This window comes from Aplidium turbinatum, chromosome 10 (genome assembly GCF_918807975.1).
Source record: "Aplidium turbinatum chromosome 10, kaAplTurb1.1, whole genome shotgun sequence".
Taxonomy (NCBI): Eukaryota; Metazoa; Chordata; class Ascidiacea; order Aplousobranchia; family Polyclinidae; genus Aplidium; species Aplidium turbinatum.
In genome coordinates this window covers 5,739,272-5,760,998 of record NC_137481.1, presented here as the reverse complement: position 1 = coordinate 5,760,998, position 21,727 = coordinate 5,739,272, and the positions used below count along the sequence as shown (strand labels likewise).

Sequence of the window (21,727 nt, the reverse complement as noted above, 5' to 3'; positions counted from 1 at the left end):
GCTTACTAGGGCAGTGTGTGCAACACAAAAGATTTCAAAAACTTTCCAAATAAGTGACTATTTTTACGTGCGTTATCAATTTAGCTGTTGGCTGTCAAAATAAACAATCTCCTTTGTCGCAATTATCGTACGTTGTTGTCTATATTTCTGCTGAGTGGTAGTGTGGAGAGGCTATCTGAGTTACCCTAATAAGGTTCTTGGCTCGAATCCCACCGAGGGCATCGGCTGTGTCATGACAAACTATTTCTTGGCATGTCTAACTAGAAGCAGTTACCTTGATGGCTGCATAGTGTTTTGTTGATTCGAATACCTGTTGTGTTGCATCTGCCACTGCATGTATCATAAGCTAACGGTATGACACAAAAGAAGCAACACAAAATTTTATATCCAAAATTTAGGTCTTTATATCACAGATCCAGCAACTTGATAGAGTATAATAAGTTTAGATTTAACAAATACATCATAATGAAGACTAAGTATTGGACTAAAGTTAAAGAATTCGAAGGACTTCCAAAGTTATCCGATTTCAAAGTGGTAGAAGAAAAGATTGATGAAGATCTGAAGCCAGGAGGTAAGTTAACTGACAATGTTTTACAGTGCACAAAATTTAGCATCTATACAGCAGAAAAGTTCTTTGAAACATTCAGCCAATTACACTTTTGACAATTTCTTAATCTAAATGCAACAGAATTTCTGATTAAAATGCACCCATATAGCTTACTCTAGCTAGGGCCTATCTTGATTTACTTAATAGTGATGCAAGCCGCGCCGCGCCGCGTACGCGGCCGCTTTTGACTTTTTCGCCGCGTGCCGCGCCGCGCCGCGTGGAAGGTTGAAATGACAAAGCCGCGCCGCGCCGCTTGCCGCGTAAACTTTCAAGAAATTAATTTTTCGTAAACGTAAACTTTCAAGAAATTAAACTTTCGTAAACGTAAACTTTCAACTTTTCAAGAATCAGCTATGAAACTTCAAATTTAAATTGGAAACACGGATCAGTTATTTTTCCCTTCGGAAACCCTAAGATGGAAAGCTATGCAAATGCAAATTGCAAATGGCTTGCAGTTGACAGGGTTTTAGGGCTTGCTTGTCAGGGAAGCTGTACGAATGTTTTTGGTTAGTAGCCTAGCTGATAAGCTCAGTTACCAGGCTATAGGCCTAGCGCAACTACCGCATTATTTACTATATCAGTTAGCCCAGTGAGTTCAGGCTATAAGTTTTACTCTTGTGTGTGTAGTTCATATAGCCACTGGCATTATAATTGCATTATTGCTTACAAAAAGTGTTCAAAAGTCCTGATACTGGATCCAGGAACATTCTATTTGTCTTAGTTTGTATTATGTCTTAGAACTTAGATGCATTGCTGATAAGAGAATATGATCTGGTTAGCCTGGCCAATTAGTGCACAACTGTATTGGTACTAGGTTACCAGTTATATGCCATGGATGCTTTTTCCTACAATTGACTTTCTAAACAATAACTCGTTAAAATATTTTTTTTTAATTTTGTAATTTGCGGTGTGCGGTGCGGTGCAGTGTCAAAGTTCCAGATAAATTGCGGTGTGCGGTGCGGTGCGCGGATAGATGAGTCAGTTGCGGTGCGGTGTGCGGATAAAAATTTTGGGTTCGCTGCATCTCTATTACTTAATCTACTGTAGCCTAAGCGTAGGCACCGGCTTTCTTCATGTAGATGCTCACATTAATATGTTTGTTGTAGAAATTCTCACTGAAGCGCTTGCAATGAGCGTCGATCCATTCATCAGGTTAGTTTGGACTGATCTCAAACAATAAACCTAAATCACAATAAAAATTGCCTAGTAATGTCACAAACTAACTTTACAAACACATCTGTCAGCGTTTCTTGCTTGTGATGCGTCTAGAAAGAAATTGCATTTTCGTAAGTTACTGTGACATATGTCTACCCATGGGGCTACTTGCAATGAAGACGGTTTGCATTTGCATTTGACTTAAAAAAAAATTGTTAACAGATCCATTTTTGAAATTGTTTGTCACAACGGTAAAAGTAGAAAAAGAAACTTTCGTGTGTTTGAATTCTGCTTTACCTGTGTGCATTTCTCAGGGCCCATCCTTTTCCACCAGGCATTCCAATCATTGGATTTCAAGCTTCCAAGTAAGATAACTTGTGTGTTTGTCCAATTTAACTCTAGCGCAAAAATATGGAGTAAGAGATCAGATTTTTTTATTTCAACAGTACAGAATATCGACACTTGGTTAATTTAACAGCTTGAACATTTGCAAAGATTTTCTTGTGCAACGCAGCCTATGGCAAAGATATAATAGCCTACAACTGCATCCAAATGATCACATCGTTTTAAATTATTTTAAGCAAGTTACTAAATATCATCATCTTTTTAAATATACCCCTATGCGCATCCTACATATTAGATTATATTTATAAGGGATTCGTTGTATTGTCTGAGCATCCAGCGACTTTGTATTACTTCGTAATGCAACTTCTCTGTGCTCATGTGTCGGCCTACTGTATAGCTTACAACTTATCAGACCTTTCTTCTGAAACAGAGTATTGAAGAGTGCAAATGAGAAGTTTCCTAAAGGAAGCACCGTGATGTTTAGTGGTGGGTGGAAAACTGTTTGCAAGCCAAAAGAAGAAGATATTTGGACAAGAGTGGATGCTATTAAACCGAAAATTGAATTGACACATTCTATTGGATCTGTTGGAATGCCAGGGTATGTTTTCTTACTTGAATATTTACTTTAATAGAAAATGTTTCTGCTGAGCATATTTTATAGACATGCTTGGGTACTAATCAACACGAAACCTTCGTTCAATTGGTAGAAAAGCTTCGAGCCAACAGCACTTTCAACCAAAATCACAACTTTAAGTTTGTAGGTCAAATGAACTTTGCTACATAGGCTACTACTTTTCCAAGACTTTGAAAATAAGCTGTATAATATTCGGAGATTCTTCGTTTATTTCAAGGACTTGTTGGATTTGGCGACATGTAGGCTAAAGCGTCTTGTTTTCAGCGCTGAGAGCTTGAAAAATAATAAAGATTTATTGAATTTCTCATCACAGGCTCACTGCGTACTTCGGACTGCTTGAACTTTGCAAACCGAAAGAAGGCGAAACAGTTTTTGTGAACGGATGTTCTGGAGCTGTGGGAAGCTTGGTCGGACAAATCGCTAAGATCAAGGTAGATTGCTCTGCAACATTGACCTAATTCTTCAAAGTTATTGTATTTACAACAAATCATAATACTTTAAAATAATTGTAAGTTCATGAATAGGAATAGGATACTTGGGTCGTATGTTTTGTAAGAAACGTTTTTGAAAGTTTCAATAGTGTCAGAGGAAGGGTCTCATCAATCGAAACAAAACGGTATTTAAAGATAGATTGTCGTAAAACATTTTGCTATTTTACATTTTTGTAAAATGGTAGACTATAAATACAACTCCTTATTTTTACGTCAATGTTTACTGAAGGAGCTATTGTCTGGACAGTAGTTCTTAGAGCGTGAAGATTCTCCAAGGGAATTAGGGTTACTGTAACCCTAAAACAACCCTAACCTTAACCCAAAAATCCTGTGATCTAATGAAGTGAACTCACTACACTTACTGTATCACTATTTTAGGCCATATTGAAAGGCAACTACATCTATAAAAAATTTCTTGCTACAATGCAAACGTATAAAACATAAAGAAATCCCAAAACAAAAGTATGTAGCAAAACAAGGCAATAATAATAATTAATTATTTTGATAACTTCAATTATCCTAAATATATGTAAACATGTTGTAGGGCTGCAAAGTTGTAGGTTGCTGTGGGACAGACGACAAAGTGAAATTCGCTAAATCCATTGGATTTGATGAAGTGTTCAATTACAAGACTGAAAAATCGTGGCCTGTAGCTTTGAAGAGAGTTGCCCCAAATGGAATCGATTGCTTCTTTGACAATGTAAGAGCTCTCTCACCAGCTTATTGCTTTTTATGTTGCATTAAATCGGAAAAACAAGTTTTTAATTTATAATTTTTTGCTTACAAATTGTAGGATATATCCAAGTTCTCCCACAATGGGTTGCCTCCGCCTCTTTCAAAATATCACTGGTGGTATCTGCCTTTATAACGCTTTGAAAGGAGCATTTAATCACATTTAAGCATTATGATTAAATTTTAAGCATTTAATCATAAGATCACAGTGCCATGTCAAAACGAAGTTACTTTTATTAAATTACGTTTTAATCATAAGGGCAAAACGGTTGGAACGCCTGGCTACTGTAATCAAAAAATAAAGAGCTCAAAATGTAGATACTAAACTCATCTTCAACGAACAAACGTTTCGAAAACTATATTGTTTTCATCTTCAGTGCTATAAAATAAATTCATGAATTAAATAAAATAATTTATTTTGGAAATCGTGTTATATTTTGTGTTGTCGCCAATGCCACAATTAAATTGTATTGTGAACAACATTTCCCAGGTCGGTGGACAGTTGGCGTCAGACATTTTATATCACATGAACAAGTACGGCCGAGTTGCTGCTTGTGGCTCTATAAGCGCTTACAACAGCACCAGCAAACCGAAAGGTATGCAAAATGTAATTTAACAATTCACAACTGAGTGAAACATAATTTCAAGCGACCTGAAACAAAAGTGTGTATTTTTAACTAATAATGTAATGACTTCATTTACTAACATTTATATAATAATAACAAAGGTCTGTATAATAAATATTTTATATAATAGATTATATAATATAATATATATTTATATATATATAATATAATATAATTTATATATATAATAGATATGATAGATTCTATTTAAATAAGACCTTCTGATGATCCGTTAGGTGAAACAATTTGTAAAGGCTTCAGATAGTAATAACTATATTTGATTTAATTCGCTCTGCTTTGCCTTTTTGCTTGGCATTGAGCACTTTTTGTAGTATTAATAGTTTTCATTGTTTTAATAAATATTTTATGTGTAAAATAGTGTTGTAAATAATGACCATTATGACGTTAAACATCCTGTATACAACGTTATTTTAAGACAGAATTCGCTTTCTCTTTCAGTCGACGTTTTGCAGCCGGCCATCGTGTCCCAGGAGCTCACTATCACTGGGTTCTTGGTTCCTCGATGGAAGGAAAGATTCCCTGAAGGTGTGAAGCAAATGGCCCAGTGGATTAGCGAGGTAAAAATTAATCATAGTTTTTGTAGGTTCTGTTTGGTTGGTTGTTGAAAGCTCTGTTTGGTTGGTTTGGTTTTTGAATCTTTATCCTAGGACTGACAGCGACTTGATTGGTTATTCCTGGTAGTTTCGCATACTTGTAGAGGGCTTGACGCAGGGCCGGTTACTGAGATTGGCAGAGTGAAGTTTCCGATTGTTGAAGTGTTGTTGCCGGGGAATTATTCCATTCACTAGGTGCCGCTGAATGGAGGGCAGTCCTGAAAGTGCGTTGCTCAAGCGCACACCCCGAGAGTCGAACTTGCGCCGCGTGATCTTGAGTCGGGCGCGTATCTACTGAGCTAACGGGGCGGACAAAAGCACATATTTCATGAAGCAAAATATGTTGCACATAATGATCTTTTTGTGGTATATGCATCTATTTATATGTTTTATTTGAATAAGAACCTTCTGAAGATTTCCATTAGGGTGAAACAGGCTGTCATTGTTTTTAGGTAATTTGTAACTACATTTGATATATACGTATGAGTGTGGAATTCCTACACTTCTGACATAAAACTTCTTTAGACTGGCTTCTTAACTCTTCTTGCATTGATCATTACTTGGAAAATAAACTGTTACCGAGATTACTTTTCTACAGTAAATCACTGATGTCTCCGCCTCATCTTCGCTTGATATAAATTTGGAGCTTAGACAGAAATTAAGAAAACGGTATTGGTTGAGTGATGGAAAATAATTTGTAGTTTTAACTTTCAGGGAAAAATTAAAGTTCGAGAGACAACCACAAACGGCTTCGAGAATGTTCCAAAAGCTTTCATTGGAATGTTGAATGGAGAAAACACAGGAAAAGCTGTGGTTAAAATGTCATCAGGCTCGGCATTTTAGGCCTTCGTTAGTCCTCGTAAATTAAGAGCAAATGTATGGCAAGCGAGCACCACCAATTATTATGCCTACAATTTTACTTTGATATACAGTGTACCATCTCTCTAATAGATTGAAATGTAATGTTTCGTTTAAAATCTGAACACTTTGGAGAAAATCCTGCCAATGTGAAGACTAAAGGCATTCGGCGTGATTGACTGGTATTTCTTCCAAAGACAAGCAGCAAAGCAGCTTAAGAAACTGATGCAAATGTTTGTTTATTTCAAACATGGTGCCATGATTCCATTTTTTATATAAATATATATGCATACATATGTGTTATTTTTGTTACCACAAATGGAGCATCGCCACGCTAAATTACCGGTACTACATAAAGTCCTTAAACGTGCTATCCAGTGTAGCCTACCTTGACTGCACTGATGAGAGCTTGCAGTCAAAACAGTGGTATCTCCATCTGCAGTTTTAAATATAGGTTACGGTGTGTTTTTTTTGCCTTGTTTTTACACTTTCAAAATACCATGATTCATTTTATTCTTTTACCAGTGTTCATCAGTATTTGTTGCAATATACAGTACTTTGAATGATGTACATTTGATAACGAATTATAAAGAAACATAATTAGGGTATTTGAAAATTTTTGTTGTGATTTTTTTGTCGTATTTAGGCTTACACCGGGAGATTGAAGATTTAAATTAAATGGACGGCAAGAAAGCTAATCTTTGTGTTCACCTTCAGTTTTAGGCATGCCTTTAGGCTATATGTCTTGCCAACGCATGCTTTTGAGTGGTGTCGAACCGGCGCCCTTTCTAGTGCCGTATCAATAAGGCTCTCACCCGGAATTAAGCTGTCAAAGAACCAATAATTTAGAGCCCACCAGATTTGCTTTTAGCCACAGGAATTAAACTCATAACTCGGTCGATTACATAGGTTATGAGTGAAGAAGTGGTAAGGCCAAACAAGGATGTTTCAGTTTCAAACGCATGCAGTTGAACACTCAGCTTATCATATTTAGAAAAAGCAATTGCTTCTCTGTGTGCGTTGAATCGTTTATGGCTATTTTCCCGCCCAAAAATGCGACAAAAAAGTAAGTAATATTTTAAAAAGTAAGTCAGTCTCACACAATCAGAACTTTAAAGGCATACTAAATGAAATTTTCAAACGAAAATTAAGCATTAAAATGCGTAAACTGAACATTCAAGAATACATTAAAAAAAAAATTACCGAAAAAAAATTGTTTTTAAAGGCACTGGCAAGGCCCAAAGTCCAATGCTTCATTTATTTTTAATTTTTTTAAAATGGCCAAAAAGTAGAAACCCTGCTCGAGAATACGTCACTATCGACAGCAATAACAAAAGCCACGTTACCACATCTGATGTTTTGACATCAGATCTGATGTTTTGAGCAAACTGTCTGATGTTTTGATGTTGAAATCTGATGTTTTGATGTACATAAATACATAGCCTACAGTTAAATCGCCCGCAGTAACAACTGTTGCTCGATCAGCTGATTGCTAGTCTATAGTGACGTAGACTGTACAGTCGCACGCTTCGCTGCTCACGCCCATTCCCGTTTTGAAAGCTCTGACAAAAGCACGCGCGGATTGCTGATCAGACCGTAATGGGGCAAAATTTTATTGAAAATCGTTTTATGGTAGCATGTTCAACACAAAGAGCGTGTACAATCGCCAAGTCAGGTTTTTCCTTTAGTATCCCCTTAAGCAACAAAAAGTCTCCTTAACTGAACACTGTAATCAAAGCTCTTATGAAAACGAGACTGAGTGAGCCGATAGGCATGAACAAAGAAAACAATCAAGGTAAAACGCGCCGAGCAGAGAAACCATAATGTAGAAACATAACGTAAAAAAACGTAAATTTACAACATCCTGTAGGCTGAGTCGCGTCAGAAAAGACAATTTCAACAAAACACAATGATGTGATGGCATCCGACCTTGTAAAGTTCCCTTCTTGTATTTTAGAGAGGGTCGCCATAACGAATCCGCCACTGCCCAGGAGTAGACCGAATAATAGGCTAAATGTAAATATTTAACATATTATACCGTATGCTTGTTAATATATTCGGTTCACTGCAGTCAATGACTGAGCAAATATTCTGTCTCCGCGCAACAAAGTAGGCTGCTGTACCAAATGTCGCTGATTATGTTGTTGACATAGATTTATTGGTCCTTACTGGGCTAATTACGCGCAATAGTTGAAGTCTAAAGATCTAGATTAAGTGGATGGGAAGGCAAAGAAACCGATATTTGTATTCAGCTTCGGACATGCCTGTCTTGCCGAAGGCACAATCACAATGTGATGTCATGCTCTAAAGCAGTGCATCCCAACCTTTTTCAGTTCGCGACCCACTTTTAATGCAAGTTTTACTGTGCGACCCACAATGAGATATGACATCTTTATTGTGGCATCTTTACTACTGGGGTACGCACTGAAATAGTTAATCCGACACAATATATCAAATAGTTACATTGTTGCATAATTGTTACGTAACAATAATGCAATAATTTCCCGATCTAATAGAAAGCAGGGTGCACAATTAATAAAAATGGAAAGTGAACAAATGAAGTGAAGATAAGAGTAGCGCGGGCGAAGGCGCAGTAGCCTACTGTTCAAAACCAAACTGCGGCTTGTGAGATTCATAGCAATGTCAGTATTTTTTAGAAAATTTTAACATTGAGTAACGTTTAGAAATGCTTCGGGACCCACCTGAAATAGCTTCGCGACCCACCAAGGAGCGTATTATAGTAGACAGCGTGGTCTCGTGGGTTAAGGCTGTAGAATACATTTCAGTGACATGGATTCGATTCCCACCACCGTCATAATTCTTTTTATTTTGGCGCATTGAGTGGCGAAGCGGTCAGTGGAGTAGGCTACTGGAGTGTGCCTCACTCCACCGACCGACCCGTATTCAAAAAGGAGCCCGCAAAATTTCTTGCTAACCGATCTCGATACCGCTACAAACATCAGTAATGTCATATGTCACGCTAAAACTATGTAATGTTGCCAGATTTTTAACAGCTCATTAACAGTATTTACAAAAGTTTCTCAGCAGATTGTCTTTTTTAGTTTAGGCCTACGTGTAGTAAATTTGGGTGCGGTGCCGACTCAAAATACCAGACTCTGATTTTCCAATATTTTTAAAACTATCTTCAATTCTCGTTTTCCAAATAAGCTATTAAGACTAAGTTGTTTATTCAATTGTTTTTTCTTGTTTGTGTCCATGTTTTTCTTGTTTGTTGTATGCGACAGAAAACTTATTTTTGGTGTGCAAGAAACAGCAATGTAGACGAATATGCTTTTTCTAGGGATTTATAAACCCCTGGCTTTTTCTCATAAGCAAGAAGCATATTTGTTTGCATGGCTGTTTTTACACACCTAAAATAAGTTTTCTGACTGACTTCATCACTCATGTAGCCTACTGTAGTTGATTACTCTTGATTTTTGTCAGTAAACTAAACAAATTGATTCAAGGTAAATAATTAGTCATCTTATTTGAAGTTAAATTTTGGTTTTAAATAATATCTATAATTAATTTGTTTGTAATTAGCGAAAACATGGTTTTGCCTTAATTTAACAAGAAGCTTTAAGAGCACCAAACAAAATTTTGCCGAGCAGCTTTTCTAGATTTATAAGCTACTTATAGACTTATAAGGCAAAATCGTCATTTCCGTAAGTTGGCAATTTACTAGTAGACTGTATGGTCTTCTCGTTGTCTCCCTGTCGGTATGGGAACTTGTATCGCTTTTGCATTGTGTATATATTACTTGCATTCTTCAAACATTTAGGCTACTATGCTCCTGTTACTGACAAATAAACCATTGATTAATTGATTGACTTATTTATAGTCAAACCATAGTCAAACCGTATTGTTCTGTCAAGGATAAAAAGAATGCCATAATTTTCAAACTTGGCAATTCTGGACTACCTTAAGTTCTGGATGTGCCTTTTTCAGCTGTTTGCTTTCTCTATTGTTTCCGCTTGACTGCACAGTGCACTTATTGGAGTCAGCCCTCTCAGTCTGCAGTAGTGTTGTGCGGATATTGAAATTTGATAATCCAATCCAATCCGAAATTTTTTAGAAATATCCGAATCCAATCCTGATCCAAAAATAATAGGAAAAGCAATATCCAATCCAGATCCGAATATCCGAAAACTAGCATTATACTTATAGCAGACATATGTTACACTAACATTTTTTTCTTACCCTGTCCCTACCATCCTTGTCTCAATGGCAGCATAATGAATTTATACTGATATTAAAGTAGCACTCAGCTTACCAGTAATCAATCTGAAACACAACAATAAACGACAATAACAAAACAAAGAAAATAGCAGTGTAAGCATGCACAGTTGCACACACTTATCAAAAGCATACTGTTTTTGAATAAAATGATACAAATTATGTCATTATAAGATCAGTGTATAATAAATTGTCACTAATCACATGCTCACTTCCATGAACCATACAGAAATGTAAGTCGTTCAGAAAACTATTCTTCCTCAGACCTAAACAAAGAGTTGAGTACAAGTAAAGCATTAACAGTTGATAATGTGAATAAAATCTAAAATGTCAAGTCAAAAGCATAATAGTAGCCTATACTGCACAGAAACAGGAGATCTACTATGGCAAACTTTTTAGCTTCTGCTGGGCACCGGCCAGCACTTTCTAGTACCGAGGTAGGCTACTTTCATCAACCTCTTAGCGTGGCGTGCCTGCCTTTGCTTAGTTGCCGGTTTACCTCTGCTGCTTTGACTGCGACAGACTGCGAGTGGCGAGTCCCGTACATCGGTATCAGACTAGTGCTGCCAGATCTAAGGAGGCTAGCTTCCCTGAAACGTAGAACAGCAACTACATGGAATTTATGTCATTCAATTTATTAAAACGTAACTAAACAAAGTTAAACAGATTCGGATTCGGATAATCCGGCTCCGGATCCAGCTTGGAAAAAATTGAATCCAATCCAATCCGGATCCGAAAAATTTCTTCAAATCCGGCAGGATCAGACTCCAAAAATCCGGATCCTGAACAACACTGGTCTGCAGTGCAGTTCAGCGCTTCCACTTTTGTGGTAATTACCACAATTGTGGAATTTTCATCATGCTTGTGGTAAAAATGTGGTAATGAAAAATTTGTGGTAAAACTGTGGTAATATGGAAATTTTGTGTGGAAATGTTTTCAAAATGTGGAAATTATAAATTTTGAAAATTTGACATAAAATATTATCAATAAATAAGAGCATTTAAACTGTTGTCCTCCAAAATCGAACAGATATGCAAAAAACTACTTATAACAGCATATGTGACTAGCATGTTCCGCCGTTTTCGGTTTGATTTTGGAATGCGTCCTGACTTTTGACTTTGAAGGTAGGGTGACCACTGACCATGTGATCATATTCATAGTCAAGATGTCTTTCAGATTCTAGCTGCGGTGTCAAATACAGTACTTTGCTGTGGCGTAGCCAGGGGGGGGGTTGGGGGTTACAACCCCCCCTTTGGCACGCGTGTGACGTCACAATATTGAGAATGATGCTTTCAGTCTCTATGTCTCTAAAACAAAGTTTGCCTAATTTTAAACGAAACTGCATTAAAAGAGCGAGTTTTGCAAATACTAAACATTCAAATATCTCAGCCAGGAATTAGCAACAAGAAAACATAGAGACTTAGCTTTATTACCGAAAAATGCCCAAGAAAACATGATCTTATTCTTTTGCTATGCCACCAGACAGCACCATTTTACAGGAATATTTATACCCACATTTTTGTTAAAAATGCTCTCAGAATGCACCAAATTTAAAGTAATTTTTCAAAATTTTCTGGGGAGGCCCCCAGACCCCCGCCGCTGGGTGTCGCCTTTGGCGAAGAGGCCGGCGGCCGTCAAAACCCCCCCTTTCAAAATTCCTGGCTAAGCTACTGGTACCGGTACTTTGCTTTCTTATTTCGGACGTTCTGTTAATAAACTGAGTAGTTATTTTAGGCCTTATTTTACACTATATAGTGTAAATATAACCAAATAATAGCGTTGCCGGATAAGGAATTCTGTCGTAATTTGAGAAAAGTTTAAAGCTGTTGAAAACAAAAACTTGCATTTTAGAAAAATTTTTAGTTCTGGGTAAAGATCAAAACCCTAACCTTATTCCTAAGTCTTACCTTAACCCTTACGAACTTTAATCCTAACTCTGACAACACCTGATATTAACTATGGCAACAAGTGGGTAAAAATAGCCACTGTGTTAATGTAAAAGTAAGTCGAAATACGGTTAAGATCGGGTAAAAAATCACAGTAAAAAATGTGGTAATCTGAGGACAAATGTGGTAATACAAGTGGTAATCTAGCTTTGTAAAAGTGGAAGCACTGGTGCAGTTGCCAGATTGGCCTTTTTACGGCCAAATTTCAGAAATTTGGCCTTTTTGAAAAGTGTTTGGCTGGACAATTTTTGTTTGGCCGCTTGGCCTTTTTTTGGCCTTTTTTAGTTTCCCGATTGGCATTATTTGGCCTTTTTTTCTTGTGGTTTTCATAGTTCTTTTGGTTATCCCTAGCAACAGTGAAAAGTTTTTGTGTAGCGTTTTACATCATGCCCATTTCAAAGACCTTGCTAGCTATGCTTTAACATGTCTCTGCATCCCTGTCAGTAAAGCAGTAGTAGAGAGGATTTTTTCATTACTTACTGCAGTGAAAACAAAACCACGAAACAAAATGCAAACTGAGCTTTTGGAAGCGATTTTGCGAATACAAACGGACATGCTGCTGAATGGAAAATGTTGCACAAACTTTGATGCCAGTGCCCAGGGCCGGATTTAGACCATGAGAGGCCCTAGGCTATTCCATTTGTGAGGCCCCTCCCAATTTTTGAGCTCAGAATTTCTCTCTAAACAACATCACATGTCATTGCTTAATGTTAAAATATGAGTGCATTAAACTCTTCGTTCTTTTCATTTTCCATATTCATGGGTGCAGATTTTTATTTAAAGGAATAAACATTTAGTTAAGGCAGTTTTGCTTTTAATTTTAATTTCTTTGATCAAACAACCGTTACAATGATTGTAAAGTTTATTTACGAGGACGTATGAAATAGTTACAGCCATCAAAATAAAGTAAGACTACGCTACCAAATTTTTTTTCTAGCTTTTGTCAAAGCAAAATCATGCAAAAGTTCATCAAAATTTACCTGTTTAAGTTTGTCACTCTCAACACACAGAATGCTCAGTGCGGACAACCTTTCTTGAGACATTGTCGATCTCAGTTTATTTTTGATGCTTTTGAGCCTTGAGAAGGATTTTGCAGAGAAGACTACGGTACTTTAACCTATGCTTTAACATAGAAGCTTCCAGCAGAATGCGCGTAATAATTGCCTTTATTATGATGCAAACGACGTAATAATGACTGTTTACAACGTTGAAACCAGTTGTGTATAGAATTTTCTACTCTGAAAAGCTTGATATAATCAGAGATTTACGTATACGCCGCAAATTCTACGCCCCATGCTTGCGGCGTAGACTTTTTGTTTACGCTAACGCATGCAGCCACATTTTTTGGATAGTTAGCGCTTGAGGCTACGCCGTAAAGTTTTCACGGTTTTTTAGTGCATGGCGTCAACGCATACTTTTTAATGTATTTTTTTCGCTACAACACGCCAATACCTCCAACGCTGCAGTTGAAAGAATATTTTTAATGGGCAAAGACATATTGAAACCTAAACACAGCAAAATGTCAGATGAACACTTTCAGATGCTTGTGTTTCTTCGTGGAAATTCAAAATAAAACTTGTTTGTTTCGAGTGGTTTATACCGTGTGAATGTTTGGCACCTAGCAAACAAAATTAGTTTACGCTAGTGCAGGCCCGCAACCAGCAAATATTTTCGGGGGGGGCATTTAATTTTTATCAAAGAACAAACATTAAAATGATGCATTGTGACATTTTTATGTTAATGTCCACGCCCATTGATAGAGTGTGTGGCACTACCATGTTACGGTTCAGTGGTCATAACTTATGTCAATCACGTTTTTGTTTAGTACAGCATTAAAGGAAACTAGCCTTTGTAATCTTTTCTCATTTAGGTATGACTACCCAAGGAAGAAAATTATGATAATACAGTAGGCCTAATGTGTCAGAATGGCCCATTTTGGTGAGTCCGATCCCTTAACGGGGGATTTTTTTCAATTTTTTTTTTAAATTATCGGGTACCGTAGCCTAATTATCATTGCCGTTTTAGGGTTAGGGTTAGAGGTTAGGAACTCACCGAATAGTAGCAGACCCCTAATGTGTTCAGTCGATTACAAATAAAATACAACATCTGTAGGCTACGAACTGCATTGGCACGACTGGAGTCATAAATTAATCAATAACATATATTTACATCAACATACACAAACAGATACATATGAATAAACTCAACACGGTAATTAAAAATTACAATCCTGAAACATTTTGTTGGCTCAACAAGTTTTTATGTTTGTAGGCCCAAAGAAGTTGACTTTGCAAATGCAAAATGACATTTTAATTTAGAGCATAATGTCTAACTTTCCACTTGATTTGGCAAGTTCATTTAACACCAATTCCGCGCTTGGAATTTGAGTACGATGGATTTGCATGAGAGTTTATCAACAAAATCGTTAGCATGGCTTCCAACCAGCGTAGCCTACTTTCGGTTTCGATAGTCTACACCAGTGGTTCCCAACCTTTTTGACCTTGCGGCACCCTGGCAAAACTGGGTCAATTTTATGAGATTTCTGTATTTCAAATATTTGTATGAAATAACACAGAATGAGTTGTACAGTATAACGCGCGTAAATAAATGTATTTATTCAAAAGTTAGTGTGAAACTTGGGCTTGACTTCTTGCACAAAGTCCCTTAATATCTCAAGGCACATTCGACAAAGACACCCACATTTCTTCCTCGACTACAAGCAGTCGTTCTCGTTTTTTAGTTTTAATGTTCGTTTGTACGGAAAATCCACTAATTTGGAGACCCAATTGTAATCGCAAAGCAATTCACAAAATATATTCATAAGTAGGCTATAAAGAACAAATCAATTATAACTTAGCCTTTTCTCGATTAGCTATGTATCGTGTTGGTATGCGCAGGTATCCCTCATGCAAAAGTTTCTATTTTATAATGGTTCGCAAACAATCGTGCAATTTTACAATCGTGCAATTTTACAATCGTGCTGGGTCACACAATCCGATAATCCATCACTGCAATTTGACTATGTGCTCCGTGAAAAGCAAAATAAAATCATGAAACCTGGCAATAATGATGCGTTTCAAACGTTTTTATGGAAAAAACAGCAACGAGTCAAAATCTCTTTCGCGCTGTTTTTCCTGGACGAGAAAACAAAGGCTTACCGTGGATTAGAGTTAAAATAAATAAATAAATTCCACACTTCACGGGTTAAAGTTAAAATAAAGAATGGGCTGCAGTATTGCAATATCTCGCGGCACCTTTGAGCATTACAATTGGCACCCCAGGGTGCCGCGGCGCCCTGGTTGGGAGCCACTGGTCTACATTCTACTCTCAGTATGGCTATACGTGTACGACGTACGTCTATCCATAGTACATTTCATACTGCATAGAACGCTTAAAATTTTTTCAAAAAATGTTGGGGGGGGGGCAAATGCCCCCAATGCCCCCCCTGGTTGCGGGCTTGCGCTAGTGTATGTGCTGGGCCAACTTTTTTTTACAAGTTACGCTGACGCATACGGCGTATGGTTTTCGAAAGTTTGCGTTTACGCTGACGGCGTCAATATTTTTTGTATGCGCGTACATCACTGGATATAATTATATATACTTTATAGTTAGGGTTTAAACTTGTCAAGTTTTTAAAAGAATTACAAACTTCGAAACCGAATTTCGAGGCCCCTGGACGTTGAGGCCCTAGGCTTCAGCCTGCCTAGCCTATTGGTAAATCCGGCCCTGCCAGTGCCATATATGATAAGGCGTTTCACTTCTGATATTGTTTATGGTGAAACTAGCAGTAACGAAATGGCAGAGGCGCTAGCATTCCTGGAATAAGGAGTGCTCATTGTGGAAGAATGTTGGACATAAATGCAATTAATTTCTCTGATTTTGCAGTGTTGGGTGTTTAATGTAGCCTACAAGTAATTGTATTGAGTATAAATATTGTATATATTATTATTATTTATTTGCAATCAGACTCAAAGTCCATAGAATTCAAATTTTTAACAGTCATCACACAAAATATCAGACTAACACAACACCAAGCATACTATTTCATATTGCATTAAGTGATATGCCAATATTTACTCCTTCTCACTAGTCACCAGGGTCTCACTGGTGGACGTTAATGGCTTTTTAGTCTACAGGATGATGCTTAGCCTAATGTTGTATTGTAATTGTTTCCATACCTATCTGTTTGTATTTTATGGATTGCATTTTTTTCAGGAGTTTTACTAAGCAATTCTTCTGTAACAGATGACATGTAGAACAATAGAAACTGGGTAAATATTATATTATCTAATTTGTTGTTAAAAGTAAGTGCAAAAACACCACTGGTTTCAACAAAGAGAACAAAACCTCAGGTTTGGCCTTTTTTTCTATAATTTGGCCTTTTTTGTTTTATCAATCTGGCAACCCTAAGTGCAGACTGAAAAAATAAACCAAAGTGCAGTCTCTGCACTTGGTGGAAATACGTTTTCACAAATACTCGCTGTAAAATGTGAACAGAATTAGATTAGTCAGCAACTTGTTCATATAGGATAGGGTTTTTTGGTATTTGGTCTTAATGATTTATGAATGGTTAACTTTGTAAAACGAGGTTGCCAGACATAAAGCAAGATTGCAATGTACGATCACCTCTATCCTTAACTGGGCAAAGGTGTTAAACGCAGTAATCTTCTTGATTCAGAAAGTATTTTAAACCGTTCAATTTCAATTCAATTTATTTTTCTTTGTCGGCAAACAACAGCAATGCTAAAGTTACAAAGATCATTATGTAGCACGTCAGGAACAGTTAAACGTCAGAAACAGGTAAACAGACGAAACGTGAACGTTATTCATGTGTAGGCTATGGTCGTCCATGCAGCTGTTGATGACCTAGCTAGTGGGTGCTGAGCTCGTAAGTGTTGCCAACTTTCCCGGTGGCATGCAGTGTCCAAAGCGTTTTACTTAATTGATTTATTTTGATAAAAATGTTATTCGCTGCCTGTCAAGGGGAAGGGGATACCCTCCAAAGGAAGCGGCTACCGTATTTTCTTGAATAGAAACCTCGGTTAGGCCTACTATTTTTTTTGAACGTTTTTGTGCGGCATCCAATCGAAGACAGCTTCTATTTTTTTTAATATGAACGTTTTTGTCTTCTAGTTGGTGCTCAGTGGGCATTCGAGTTTATCTACCAAAAGTACCGGTAACAAGAAAACAGAAACAGTAAGTCAACTGCAATTTTAATGTCTCTTTGTAAAACCGCTAGGCTAAGCCGATGGCTGCTGGCTGCTGCTATTATTGTCGCATCTGTGTAAAGCAAACATAACCAAAACCGGTAGTGTTGATTAGGTAGGCTTACCATATTTTTGTGACTTCAAAACGGGACGCCTCCAAAGACCAAGACCACTTAGCTGTGATTTTTTAACTTTACACTTTCCGATGTTATTACATAGGCCTACATTTAAAGCCTTCCCGGCTGTCTTCATTGACCGTATTGTCATCAAGAGTCATGCGCATCTTCTCTGTCTAAATATCGGTTTCAGTTCGAAAAATAGAAAGGAATTGACGTTAACGGTACAAAATAATTCGAATTTAGACTTTTTCTGTAAAGCAAAAGGAAGAAAGAATAATAAAATAGCCTGCGGTTTTCAAGTCGATAAGTAGGCTAACTCCCAATTGCACTGAATTTACCCAACACTGCGTACAAGCATTTGCGAATTTACTTATTCGCCCAATCCCTTTTCTGTAGATAACACCTTCTTCAAAAAGACATTGTTCAATTTTACATTCTCGTAAAAGTCAGAGCAGGACCAATCAGTGTTGATTTTATATGTGATAACGGCTTTCACGTTCTGCTCCAGCATCCTGCTTCTGCACTCAGACCACATGCTCTTCATGATGGAAAAAATTCTTTCAACGGGTGCGGATGTTCCTGGTAAACAAAATATGAACTCTACCAGCTTTTGAAAGTTTGAAACGCGTATGCATTTTTTTTCAAATTCTTTGAACATCTCGACCCACTTTTGTTTCAAAGGCGCATTTTGTCAGCTCTCTTCCTTACAACGTTCAGACATGTGCCGTTTCACTAGTACTTGTTCGTCAAAAAGAGAGTCGTTGTTAATCACCTGCTTCCCAAACATCATGTTGATCTTTTCCGCAGACTCACACACACGCCCTCAGGATATTTCTTTGTTTAGGTCGATCCAAAGATGAGGAAGCACATCTTTATAAGAACCATCATAAAGATCCAGATACGATAAGCATTTATCGTAAAAATCTTTTGCTTCCTTGTAAAACAAGTTTACGTTTACCCTACTTCGCCTGCTTCTTCTAGCTTGCCTGAGAAAGTCAATGCTGCAGATGGGATGAAGTTGTTTTCTTTCTTTTCAAGTAAATTTAGCTTTAGTTCTGACAGAACATGTGCCACATCTACGGCACTAGCGTTTTCCTTTTCTAACTTTAGAATAGTCTCGTTGAAGTATTTCAACTGCCCATGAACAAATTTCAAATAGAGCTCTTGTGTTGGTTAATTCTTCGAAGCATTTTTTGATGAGAGTAGGACAACCTTCTTGGGAGTTGAAGTAACTTTTTAATCCCTCAAACATTTCAAGTATTCTTTGCAAAGCTGGTAGCAAAAAGATAAATCTTGTATTGCCATGTTGCAAGATACGCTGATATTCAATATCTACAATCACAAAAAAATTTCAGCTCAGTAACTCGAACGGTGTAAATGTGAAAAAATTTATAGATTTTCACAACAAGACTTTCGACACATACTGTAGTGTACAGGGAGAGTATCCACAGCATGTTGGAGGCAGTTGTGAACAATATGAGCTGCACATCCGATCCCTGTCAGATCTCTTTCGATCTTTTCTTTCACTTTGAAGAAAACATTATTTTTCCCTTTTGCCTTTGCATTATTTTGCCCATTATTTGCCCAAAATCACGCATTCACCTTCAGCAAGTAGGCTACCGGTACGCTACACAGCAACAACAGTAACGAGAACATGCTAATTGGTAATGTTCGTGTATTATGCTGTCTGGCTGAACGCCCAAGTGGGACGTTTGGCTGACCGGTCGGGACGCCGGGACAAGACGTTAAAAAGCGGGACTGTCCCGCCTAAAACGGGACGTATGGTAAGCCTATGATTAGGTGACAATAAAATCTGCGCTCTTTTTTGTCAAAAAGTTATTATTCTATTTTTCTATTACTATCCGACCACAAGTGTAATGTGACAGCTGCTGTTTTTCCATGCGTGCAAGCTCTTTTTGTTTTCTTTTATCAGTAAAGAAGCGAAAAAGCTGTTCATCATTGTATTCTGTTGTTTATTTTTAATCAAATCGTGCGGTTTCTATTCGAGGGCGGCTTCTATTCAAGAAAATACGGTATCTAAAACTAAAAGATTCGATCTTGGTAGAGATCATATACCAGGGCTGCCAGATTCAAAACAATTTTGGATCCAAACTTTTGCCAAAAAGTAACCAAACACAGTTTTACAAATCGGTTTCCAAAAATAGCCAATCCACAAAAGTGTAGCCAAACGCCTTTCAAAATCGCTAGATTTCTGGATATTGCTACCATGTCGTATACCGTACCGACCACTGGAGATGAATACATGGGCCACCACCCACTTGTCATTCGGAGGAGTTAACCACGATGCAACAAACTAAAAAAGAGACGAACAACCTAAAGGAGGGCATAGAAGGCCGCTCAATGCGTGCAGTTGTCGCGGTTCGGTCACACAAAATCTTCACTCGTGCCTCAGGTAGAATGCTGGACCACCCGAAGTGGCATTGTATTGCAGCAACCGTGGTGCTGTTTTTCAATGCAAACAATGAACGTTATTATGACGTGATTCAGATCAAAAGTATATCATAAAGATTACAAGGTTAGCAACACATGTAATTGTTAAGTCGTGTGCGTTCTCAACCGTACGTTTTGGTTTTATTAGAAACAATTATAGGCTATGGCACTTGTAAAAATAACGTGATTGTACATATTCCGATTGGATTGATGGTGCTGTCTAAGTTAAAGTACGTATATAATGACGTAAGGTCAGAGTGTTGTTTGCTCGATTCTTGTAGAAACCACGTAGCTGCGTACAGTGTTGGGCGCGATAACTTACTTTTCAGTTAAGCGATAACGATAAACGAAAAATGCCTAAAGCGATAACGATAAACGATAAACCAAAAAAAAGTTAAGCGATAACGGTGAACGATAAAATTATCACCGATAATGTCCGATAACGATAATTTTTTTTATCTTGGTTAGCACTGCCCCATCCCATGCAGCACGAACTGTTTTCATCAACATGACGAAAAATCGAACATAATATACTGTAAAGGGACAAAACTTTTTGTAGGTTATGCATGAATAGAATCGCAACAGCGCCAGTGGGTATCGAATCTTCAACCTCTTGATCCAGAATCAAACCACTGAGGTAACCGCCGTGCTTATAGTTATACCTTCATATATCAGTTGGATGCTTTTATCAATTCAGTTACACTGCCGCTCACGTGCAGTAGGCAAAATAATTAAATCAAATGAAAATACCATAAAAAATTCCAAACTTTGTATTTTGCTTTCTGCTTAAAGGGCTGTTGACAGCAAAGTCGCCTGTGCGCTTACATTTTAATTGTAAAATTCGCTCGCGATTGCCGATTGAAGCAAAACAACAAGAGAATTGTTGCATGTGCAGGGGTTCTACATTTTTTTTGTAATAAATGTTTATTCCCCTGAAGACAGCAGATACGCTGCTGGCGTTACAAAGTTTTTACGTCATAATGATTTTACGTCATAATGCAACGTTTTGCTAAAACGGAGAAAATTGAGCCATCAATCGCTATACAACAGAATCACCACTTTTGCTCAAAACAAGTGAGCTTCCTAAGAAACGCAAATATTATGGGAGAATTCTATTTTGTAGAAAGTTAAAAACAATAGACATTCATCACGGGTCCCTACATATGCATTTTATTGCAATTTGCAACTTTAATAATTATTGTGTTGTCAGGGCCGTCGCTGCAGAGGGGGGCGTGCCCCCTCCCCTGACAACGACCTGTGCACACACACTTCAGGCACTGAAGAAGAACTGGTTTCAATTTTAGTTTCATTAACTAGGTGGCTAGTAAAAATATTACTTTTCATGGTTTTTCCACTTGTGTGTTGATCCGAAATAAAATTTATCGGCGATAATCAAATATTGCCTTTGGCGATAACGATAAACGATAACTGAAAAAATAATTGAGCGATATCGATAGGCGATAAAAATTTATCGGCGATAATTATCGCCGGTAAATTATCGCCGGTAAATTATCGCCGATAATGCCCATCACTGGCTGCGTATTTGGCAGGCCTGTAGAGTCGGGCAAAAATGTAGGTCTCCGACTCCGAGGTTTGTAACTGGTTGGCTTTGACCAGGGTTGCCAGACCAAATTTTCAAAAAATGCCAAATGCACCTAAAAACATTTGCAAACAAACGTTTTATTGGTTTGTATCAAGCCAGAGTA

The 21,727-nt window shown here is 37.5% G+C and overlaps 1 protein-coding gene across 3 annotated transcripts; it reads left to right on the top strand.

The window, feature by feature from the left end:
- The first annotated feature begins 417 nt into the window (after positions 1–417).
- On the top strand, positions 418–6,760 carry LOC145778033 (prostaglandin reductase 1-like). Of its 3 annotated transcripts, none has more exons than XM_082589424.1 (9): positions 418–571; positions 1,714–1,759; positions 2,077–2,127; positions 2,538–2,705; positions 3,055–3,172; positions 3,777–3,932; positions 4,455–4,560; positions 5,050–5,168; positions 5,919–6,760. In XM_082589424.1, the coding sequence occupies exons 1-9, from the start codon at positions 466–468 to the stop codon at positions 6,045–6,047; spliced, it is 999 nt and encodes a 332-aa protein (XP_082445550.1). In that variant the 5' UTR covers positions 418–465; the 3' UTR covers positions 6,048–6,760. The 3 variants fall into 3 exon arrangements, with proteins under 3 accessions (XP_082445550.1, XP_082445551.1, XP_082445548.1); XM_082589425.1 differs by lacking the exon at positions 418–571 and adding an exon at positions 1,125–1,196; XM_082589422.1 differs by lacking the exon at positions 418–571 and having other exon boundaries at positions 1,405–1,759.
- Positions 6,761–21,727: the final 14,967 nt, after the last annotated feature.